Source organism: Hipposideros armiger, unplaced genomic scaffold (genome assembly GCF_001890085.2).
Source record: "Hipposideros armiger isolate ML-2016 unplaced genomic scaffold, ASM189008v1 scaffold_83, whole genome shotgun sequence".
NCBI lineage: Eukaryota > Metazoa > Chordata > Mammalia > Chiroptera > Hipposideridae > Hipposideros > Hipposideros armiger.
In genome coordinates, this window is record NW_017731433.1 from 4,013,630 (window position 1) to 4,024,281 (window position 10,652).

General features: G+C 36.5%; 1 protein-coding gene across 1 annotated transcript in view; it reads right to left on the bottom strand.

Moving 5' to 3' along the window:
• The window catches only part of TNIK (TRAF2 and NCK interacting kinase), a 398,889-nt gene that overhangs the window by 139,474 nt on the left and 248,763 nt on the right, over positions 1 to 10,652 (bottom strand). Inside the window, exons 5-6 of the mRNA XM_019643919.1 lie at positions 3,027 to 3,137; positions 464 to 554 (exon numbers count right to left, since the gene is read on the bottom strand). Coding sequence (XP_019499464.1) covers positions 464 to 554; positions 3,027 to 3,137 — 202 coding nt within the window. The remainder of the gene's footprint in view (positions 1 to 463; positions 555 to 3,026; positions 3,138 to 10,652) is intronic.

Sequence of the window (10,652 nt, forward strand, 5' to 3'; positions counted from 1 at the left end):
TTGCAAAAATGCGTCATGACTTTTCCAACAACCTAATAAATAGGTCTAACAGCAGATAGTTTCAATAAAAAATGGGTCATTGTTGTTCTGTTATAGCAGCAATAATATAAACAAATAGTAGAATATAGGAAACCATTTCAAGGTCAGTCACTTCTAATCTAGAGGGTCTTTGCTAAAAAAAACAAAAACCAAAAACAAACTCAACTATTTCTACACACCGATAAAGCATAAGATTCTGTTTACCATATTGTATATCAATCCATTCCCCAAAGTGCTTTTAGAAAATATTTCTGAAATAGACAAAGAAACACTTTTCTTTCTCTTCTTAGTACAATGACCTCCAAAACCACAGTGACAAATTTACATTCATTATAACAACAACAGCAACAACAACAACAAACAGCTGTTTGAAATAATTTTATTGATCCCTGCCATTACTAGGCTCACTGGATTCCGTTCTTACCTAGTTTAACTTCTGCATTTTCAGTCAGCAAGACATTTTGCCCTTTAATATCCCGATGAATCACTTTATGCTGGTGCAGGTGACTCAGCCCCTGCAGGGACAGAGTGTTGAAAAGGGTTAATAGGAACATAAGCCAAGATGCAAATAAACTATTTCAGGTGTTAATGGTCCAAAAAAGATGTAGGCTCACCCAGAGACACTTTCATGATTAAATTCACATCTTTTATGTGCTCAGTGCTATTCTAAGCCGTGGGCAATGGATCAATATAAACACCTCTGAAATACAGAGGTGGCCCTTGCAATGCATGGTGCTGTGCTAAAGCAAATGCTTGCATATCGGCTTCGATCTCAGGAACCATGGAGCCACACAAGTGATGATATGGTTCCGGGCATGCATGAGTTCAGCTCACAGTACTGTGAAAAGTGAAGACTGCCCGTCTGTGCTAGTTTGGAACAGGAACATCTACAGAGTCTGTGTACAGAAAACTAATTTGATTTAACTGAATCCTCCACTTTTGGGGGGCAATATTTGAATTTGAAAATTCATTTAAAAGTTAAAAGTCACCTTCTGTTATACAAATTTAATTAAGCACAATAAAATATTTCTCAGAACGGCCAAAAACATTTCCATTGGCTTTAGCGCACATGCAAAAAGGAAAGCAACAATTCTCATTTCCTTTGGTGGCATTCATCACTGCCAGTTTTAGTGCTTTATGATATTTGTTACTGTGTTCATTATATGAAATAATTATTCAGCGATATCCAACACTGATTGTGTTCCATTTCTCCATGAATTACTCTGTCTGATTTTGGCTCTGTGGTGTGTTCTAAGGTTTACAGACTTGCTCTAAGGTAGTCTCATGTTTTTCAGATAAGCTATATCCCCGAAGAATCTGAAATTGGAGTTTTGGAGCAAATTATGTTATGCTAACATTTGCGAATTGAAGGTACTGGATACCTAAGTATTGTTATTTTATTATTTAGGATTGTGTTCTGTTTGAGAAATACTTTTGCCTACTCCAAAGCCATGGAGGTATTATATATCTTATGTTTTCTCTTAAGAGCTTTATTTTTATATCTTTCACATTTATATCTATAATCTAGCTGGAAATAATGTTTAAATATGTATAAAGTAGGTGTCAAGCTTCATGTTTTCAAAAGGCTATTCTGTTGACCTTATTTACAGATAACAGCACCCTTCCCCAGGCATGGCAGCATTCCTTTGTCATAAATCAGGTGTACATATAAAGTTTGTCTGTTCCTAGTCTTGATTCTGGTTCCTTGGCCATTTCTCTATTCTTATGACAATACTACTCTGTCCTAATTATTTAGTAGTTTTATAACAAGTCCTGATAAATGGCAGTGTAAATCCTCCAGCACTGTTCTTCAACATTGCCTTGGTTATCATTGGCCCTTTGCAATTCCATGTAATATTTTAAAAATTGGCTTGTCATTATTCACAGATCTACCTGGGGGGATTTTGGTAGGGAATGAACCCATGGATCAAATTGGGGATAAATAACATCTTCACAATAATGAGCATTCTAATCTGTGAAATGGGTATACACCTCCCTTTATTAAGGCCTTCTTTAATTTCTCTCAGTAATATTTTGTAGTTCCCCATGAAGAAGTTATTCACATCTTTCTGTAAATTTATTTCTAAGCCTGTGATTTTTATACTATTATAAATATTATCATTTAAAAATATCATTTTCTATTTTTTTTGCCTAATGTGGTTTGAATTTAATGAATACAAATCATTTTAATGACTTCCTTCTTTCTTAACTTCCATTCATGCATCCATCCATAGCATATAATCTGTCTCTCAAAGGTATATCTTAGAAACATCGAGAAAAAAGTTTTGTTTCTTTAAATTAAGAAGGTAGAGGTTATAAATGAATAATGACTGCCAAGTAGATCTAGCAGGAATGCTCAATGGACATAAATAGCCTCCATATTAGTAACAAGAGATAGTTAAACTAGCCTGAGTGAACTAAAATATGACCAATTACCTCCTTCTCCCTGAACTGAGCTTAGCAAACATGACACTATTGCCCAGATTGCCCGATTGTGATATTTGTCGGCAAAACTGGACAAATAGGCACAGTCTTGACCAGCTATTTTGATTGGTTTAAGTAATTAAATTTCAAATAATTTTTTAAAAACCGTATAATCCATTAGACTAGATTCTATGAACTGAAATGGTTAAAGTCACACAACCCTTAAATCAGTTACAATCAGTCACAAATGAGACTCGAATGAGTGATCAAAATATCTCTGAAACATTCCATTTCCTAATTGGGATACCATTTTTATGATCTAAAGTAACATTTCCAATTGGAAACCCTTGCTAAAAGGAATCACCCAGCATTAACTCAAATGAGAGTGCACATGGCCTATTCAGAAGGGTGCTCACTTCCATTAGAGCAGACCACAACAAACTACCACTACCACCATCGCTGTTGGAATAAAGCTTTAAAGAGTTGCTGAAACTTTGATGAATTTCAGTCGAAGATCAGTACAAAGTTCAACACCTCCCAAGATATCCCGTGTTGTTACTTACTCGTAAGATCTCCCTGCAGATGTACGCAATCCACTCCTCTTTCAGCGTGTTACCTTTTGTGTTCTTGATCAGGTCAGTGACAGAGCCAGCGCCACAAAACTCCATCACCAACTGGCAAAGGAAGCAAATAAGCCGTTATTATAATTATACTTCTCTGCTTCCACTGGGTTGAGTTAAGAACACATTAAGATATTCCAGTTGGCTGCTTTGGAATAACATCCCTACAAAGAACAAGTGATCATTATACAATATGTAAAACATAAACCTTTATATTAATTTCTTCCCAAAATAATAGAAAATTATTATTAAATTTCTAACCTTAACATTATAGTTGGAAATTGAGGAAAATCTCCATATTCTATATATTTTATAAAATGAGGGAAGCTAATTGGTTCAGATATTGTTGAGACTGTCTCTGTGTTTTTGTCTAGCAGTCGAACTCATTTTTCCTACAGAAGTAGGATTATTCCCCTGTCTGACAGAGCTATGGTTGTCTAGACAGTCCCAAGTTAGGACAATAAAAGTGTAAACTGTGTAAGTTATTGGTTTGCAAGTGGCATCGTAAGCTGTCAGAGTAAGGACTATCAGTTTTTAATTAAATCCAGCAAATGTTCCCAGGAGTTTGGACACATCAAATAAAGTCAATAAACAATAAGTTCCAATTTAGCACCTTTCATCCCAAAAGCTCCAAGTTCTCTACAAATATAAACTCATTACAGTACTCAGCAGCTTTATAAAATAGGCAGAAAATAAACACCTCCCTTACTTAACAGAGAAGTAGACAAGAAGAGGAAAAGCAATCTATCTGCTTTTACATTCATTTGCTAGGTTTAGAGAAACACATCCATTTACATACTTTCCCTTCTTCAAAAAAATCTTCAACAAAAGTCACCTTATTGTAATTATATAACAAATAATTCAGAATAACTACCAATCAATCTCTGACTTGACACTAGAAACAGGACTAATATGGGGCCATAATGAAATGACATTAATGATTTTTGTTTTGTCCAAATGTACATTCCTAATATTGTCACCAGGTCCTGAAAGATACCTCATCAGGCTGCAAAATTTTCAGGCAGAATTAAAAAAATTTTTTTCTGTATGCTTAGTTGAAACAATAAAAACTCATGAAATTAGTTTCATGAATGAGTTTACAATGGCTGTTCTAATTTGTCTTCTTATGATTTCACACAGGGTAGGAAAAGTTTCCCATCTTCTTCAGAGTGCCAGTGGAAATATAGAGACCGATCAAGAGCTTTCATAAGGAAATCTGTCAAGTGCCACAGTTCCAATAAGAGTTGTAAAGTTATCATATGCAAGTATGATAGCCAGGAAGCTATCAAAGACCATAAAATCATGTTAGAAAGGACTCAGGAGTCAACTTTAATTAAGAGACTGGCCAAAGATGGGATAGCTTGAGCATCAATAAGAATAATAACTGCAATGTCTTGAAACACATTAAATATGCTTAACTAAAGGCATTAATCAAGACACCCCTCAGAAAGATGGAACTGGCACTGAATGAAGAAGATGAAGAAGCAACTTTTTATTTTGAGAACTGGTAAATAAAGAGGAAAATCAGAAATTATACTGCCTTTCTTGTACAAGTTTTACCACTGGGTAAAGAATAAAAAAAATAAAGCTTCTCTCCATACAAAGCAAGTATTCCATCTATTAAATGAATAAGACATAATAGAATTAGAATATCACTATTTCACAACCTCTAATAAGGGAGTAGATTTAGGCACTGATCATCAATGGCTGCTAACATAAAATGATAAGAAATAACCAGCTCTGATTTGCTTTTTGATTAGAATAACACATCATCTAAGAAGTAGTCTTGCCAAAACCAAACCAAAACAAACAAAAAAAATCTCCAAAACTTGAATTTTATGGAAGCTTCCAACTACCAATTTACAGGAAATTCAGAGGACTGAGGAACATGTTACATCATGGGGATACAATCAACAAAACCCACAGGTCAAACAAACCATTTACTTCAACAAATAACTTACAGGAAGGAAAAAAAAGAGATGGAGAGGAAATCTACAGAATTTAAGACACTTAGATTGATATACCAACAAATTGCAATGGATGCAACTTCTCTGGATACCAATTTTTTTAAAAGCTGTTAAATATTTTGAAACAATCTACAGGTTATTTGATGATACTAAGGAAATGTGGTTAATAATTTTTTAAGTGTGATAATGATGCTGTAGTTAAGTAAAAAACAAATACCAGTTCTTATCTTTTAGAGAAACATACTACAGATAAAATGATATGATGACAGTCTCTTCTACAAATGGTGCTAGGACAACTAGATAGCCACATGTAAAAGATAATGTTGAATCCTTATCTCATGCCATACACAAAAATTATCTCAAAAGGGATCAAAGACCTAAATATAAGAGCAAATGCCATAAAACTATTAGGGAGAACATAGGGGTAAATCTTCATGACTTTGGGTTTGGCAATGTTTTCTTAGCTATGACAACAAAAGCATAAGCGCCAAAAGAAAATATAAATAATTTGGATCTCATCAAATAAAAAACTTAGTGCATCAAAGGACAGTATCATGCGAGTGAAAAGACAATTTGCAGCATGAAAGAAATTGCAAATCATAGATCTAATAAGGTATAGTATCCAGAATATATAAAGAAAGGTACCACTCAACAACACAAACATAAACATACAATTTTAAAAGGAGCAAAAGACTTGAATAGACATTTCTCCAAAGAAGATACACATATAAGTCACAATCACATGAAAACATGCTCAATGCCAATAGTCATTAGGAAAATGCAAGTCAGAACCACAATGAGATATCACTGTACACCCACTAGGATGTCTATACTTAAAGAAAAAAGGCAGAAAATAACAAGTGATGGTAAGGATGTAGAGAAATTGGAATCCTTATACACTGTTGGAGGAAATGTTAAAATGGTGCAGTCTCTGTGGCAAACGGTTTGATGGTTCCTCAACAAATTAAACTGAGAACTACCATATGACCTAGCAATTCTACTTCTAGATATGTACCCCAAAGAATTGAAAACGAGTGTTCAAACAAAAACTTGCATATTCAAAGCAGCACTACTCACAATAGACAAAAGGTAGAAATCACCAAAATGTCCATCATCAGATGAATAAACAAAATATGGTATATCGATACAACACAATATTATTCAGCTATGAAAACAAATGAAGTGCTGATGCATGTCACAACATGGATTAATCTTGAAAATATTATGCTAATTGAATGGAGCCAGACTTAAAAAAAAAAAGGCCAGATATTGTATGAAGCCTTTTATATGAAATACCCAGAATAGGCAAATCCATAGAGACAGAAGACAGATTAATGGCTGCCAGGCACTAGGGGGAGGAAAGAACGGGTGTTGCCACTTAATGGGTACAGAGCTTCCTTCTGGAGTGACACAAAGTTCTGGAACTAGATACAGGTGATGCTTGCACAACATTGTATACTTAATGCCAGTGAGTTATACATTTTAAGTTGGCTAGAATGGTAAATTTCATGCTATGTACATTTTACCAGAAAAAAAGAAAAAGATATGATGAGACGATCTGTTTCAAAATAATAGTAGAAGGGAGTAAGTAGATGAGTGTGTAGATGGGGCAGGGTTGACCCCTGGTTGTTGGGGCTAGTTCTGGGCACATGGGTGTCTATTATACTGACTACTTTTGTGTATTTTGGGGATTCTCCACAATACAAAGTTTTTAAAATCCCATTATGTGTGTGGCAAACTGTAGTTCAATGGTAGCAGGATGTACCAAAGAAATGTTCTTGGGTATAAAGAAAAGAATATTTTCTCAAGTGAGCAAAACATGTTTGTGCCCCTTCTTCAAATCCCATTTTAAAACCAGTGACCAGACCTCCCACAAATGTATCCATTGCTTCTATATCAGCTGGAGACAAAGTCCCACCACTGAGCTCTATTAGGCCACATAATTATAATTCCCAAGGAACGCAGTGGAAGCCCCGAGTTTTTTAAAATGAGATTGGACAAAATCCTTTCAAATATTCAGTAGAAAACAATTCTGCTCTAGCCAGGCACTAATGTCAGAGATTTCTTTAATTTGCTTTTCCATTCAGGTCCAGCTGAAGGCTTCTAAGTTCTTTTCATCTCACTATGGGACAAAATGATTGTTAAATTATGTAATGAGATTAAAAAGAAAAAGAAAGACAGAAAGGAGGGAGGGAGGAAGGACCAGCATTTGCTGGCAGTTGGTTCCTGCAGCCACGCAGCAACACTGCTAATTACTGCTACCACACAGTGGGGACCCTGTCTTGCAACAAGCAACCCCATCACAATAAACAGAAACAGGGCTCAACATTCCAAGCCCAGCAGCGGTATGTCAATCACTTCACATCTCGCAAGTGAGAAATAAAGGATCACTAACATTCTTACTGCAAGAAAGTTCTCAAAGAGTTGACACTGAGGCAACAACACTTACTGAGAATTTACCATGTGCCACGCACTGGGCTAAGCGATTTGCAATGTTGTTTCATTAAGGGAATTCCCCCTCAATTCCCTTTCTTTATTTCTTTGGAAATGAAGTTTAGTTGTGGTCTGCAGCCTTATCCACGTACTCATTAAATAACGAGAGCAGGGTTGAAAGCATGGTGTTCTCTCAAGTATAGCTAGGTGACCTTGGATATGTTCTCTAACCACCCTGGGCTCAGCACCCCACCACCATCTCTATAAAATACAATGTAAAAGCATCAACCTTACTTGTTTGATATGAACATTGATTGTGCCTATGAATATAAAGTCCCCAGCAGCCAGAAATCTTGAACTATATTTATTACTTTTCCATTCTTTGTTCTGTTTTTATTTATTAAAAAGTTGCCAACTTGGAAGATAGCATCAATAGTTCTGAAAGATCCACTTCCCTGGATGGTGAAGAAACGCCTGAAAGGTGCTTATAAAGGGCATTAGACACATGTGCATCTAAAACCTCTGTTACTGGAAGAGTACCAAGGACACATGTCTTCATTTCATGCTTGTGTCACGCAACAAGAAGACACAGTGGTGCATTCCAGCACGTGGGATCTTTTTATTTCGAAGGTTGGAAGACGGTGGTGGTGGGAGAGGCTTACAAGGAATCTTAAAATTCTCACTCAACACCACCTACATTATTGGGTGAGAAAAGAATACACATGCACATCACTTGAGAAGAGAGAAGGAAGGTTAAGTTGAAGGTGAGGACAGACCTGTGCTCAGGCGCAATGGGGGTTGGGTCTGAGCCTGGAACAGTGTTATGGAGGAGACAGTTAAAAAACAGTGTGGCAACTCAATTATTAGGGAATTGGTTGCTTGAGTTATTGGATGTGGGAAGTTATTTCTATCTAATGGTTAATGTTTAAAAACACAGAGTTCTAACATATAGTTCACAATTTGCATGGTGGTTTGCCACATATTTTTTATCAGTTGTCTTCTATTTCTGATGAGCAGGATGTTTTCAGCGGTTGTGTGGGGAAGGGTGCTTCTTATGCCCCCCTATGCTTTCCCTTCTCCAGGACAATATTTAAGGAAAGAATCTTTGACCTTAGCTGATCCCAGGGCTTTCAGAAGCGCTGAGTCTAGCCTGAGCTCACCTCTCAAAGGGAGGGGCCATCAGTGTGGAATCACCAGATGTACCCTTTCCAATCCCAGTCATCTCTGAAGGAATTTAAAAAGATTATCCTCAGAGGCAGCCTAAGAGTCTCAGGATGATTTCTAGAGTCCCTATGCTATTCGCTCACTTGCTGATTAATTGGTTTTCAGTTTCTGTAACAAGAAACAAAGCTTTAAGGTATTTTAAAACTGCAGGCACTAGCCCAGAATACCTTGACAGGAACCCATTCCTGCCAAATGTCACTAGTCAGTCACCCGCAAGATTAACTAAGAGGTCTCTTCTCTTTTATAGTATAAGGAGAGGTGGGACGCAGGGATAAGGAAGACGAGGGAGCAGGAAGGTGAGGGTCCTCCTAAAATGAGAGAAGTTTGCACCAAGAAATTGTAAGAGGCATCCTAAGAAAAGGATAGGAAAGATGAACTTCCAAGAATTCACAACTCTGCAAAGGATCAGCCTATTGACCTTGAAGGTCCAGAAATATCAGCCAGGCACAGGATATTTTTATGTGTGGCTGGGAATAGCCACAGATCTCATCTACATGATTTATGAAGGTGTAAACAAAACACAAACTCAGTACTTTGTTATAGAATGTGCTTCATTTGCCAAAGGTAGTTTTAGTCTAACAATATAAAATATGTACGTAAAGAAATATGAACATTGGTAGGTATACATTTATCACTGCAATCAACTAATGTAAAAGTAAATTAAAACTGTGGGGAATTTCAAGTTTGAAAAAGGAACCTAAAGAGCTTTTTGCACTCCTTTTTAAACTAGCATGCACTTGGAAATAACAAACTGAAAAAACTCCTCCGGATTCTGGTTTATAGTTTTAGACGTGCAAAGAGAACGCTTGAACTCCAAATTCTAAGCCTTCTGAAGATGAGCCTTCCCAAGGCTGTGAAGTCCCAAACTCGGCCAATAAAGTTTCTGGATAATGATCAACTTCGTATTTGAGTATGACAATGGCAGTTTGAATATACTGAGCCAACAAGTAATTTTAGGAACAAGGAGCCTGCCCAAAGGACAAGCCCACTGGAAATGCTCTCTAGTCGCCCATGTCTAAGAAGCTAGCCATCTCAGAGTCAGCATGGCAGCATTCAAGAAGCGAGAGAAGTTAGCTGTATCTTGTATTTAACATTTGGTGCTAAATTTCTCAGTATGTAAGCAAGATCTTCTGCAGAATTTTCCTGTTAGGGGCAAATCATTACGTGACCACTTGGGCCATGGACTCAATCATAGAAAAATAACCTAAGGCTGTAAGAAATTTATAACTCAGCCTCTCCAAATGTTACACCCAAATAGAAGAATTTGGGGTGGGGATAAGGGAGCAAGTTTTCAGGCAAGCTTAAAATAGGAAAAGAAAAAAAAAAGGTACTGGCCTCAGAGGACTTAGGACTAAGCAACTTGGCAGTTGAGGATTTTTGAGAAGCACAATGTAAACAGGAACATAGACTTTGGCTCAAAATTAATCTAGAAAATGAATCACAGGGTTGTATAGACCACTAACAGAATAACTTTGGGTATACATAAGGTCTTCCTTTTGCTAAGGTGAAAAGCAGTTTAAGCACAGTTCAGATGAAATGCATTGGGGTAAAAGAAATCATTTTTACATTCTTGTCATAAAATCACCCATTAACTAAAAAAAATGGCTCTATTAAAGCTGAACTCAAGCCCAGTGGCAAGGCATTAAATTAAGTGTACCTTTAGCTCTATATTTGTATCTAAGTAACTTATATTCTGTCTCTATAGGTCATGCAATGGGGCAGCTCTGAGACTGGGAGACTGTTTCTAATCACTCATCCTATTATTTCAGGCACTCTTATATTTACCAAGTTCAGCCTTTTAAAAATTTCTGCTCAAAAATAGTAAGATTTAATCACTTCTCCAAACAAGTGACCTAGCCTCTATATATGAAGGAAAGGAGTTCTTTCATTGTAAAAGTGACAGACACTGATTAAAACAACCCCCCACCACCAAAATGAAAGCCTC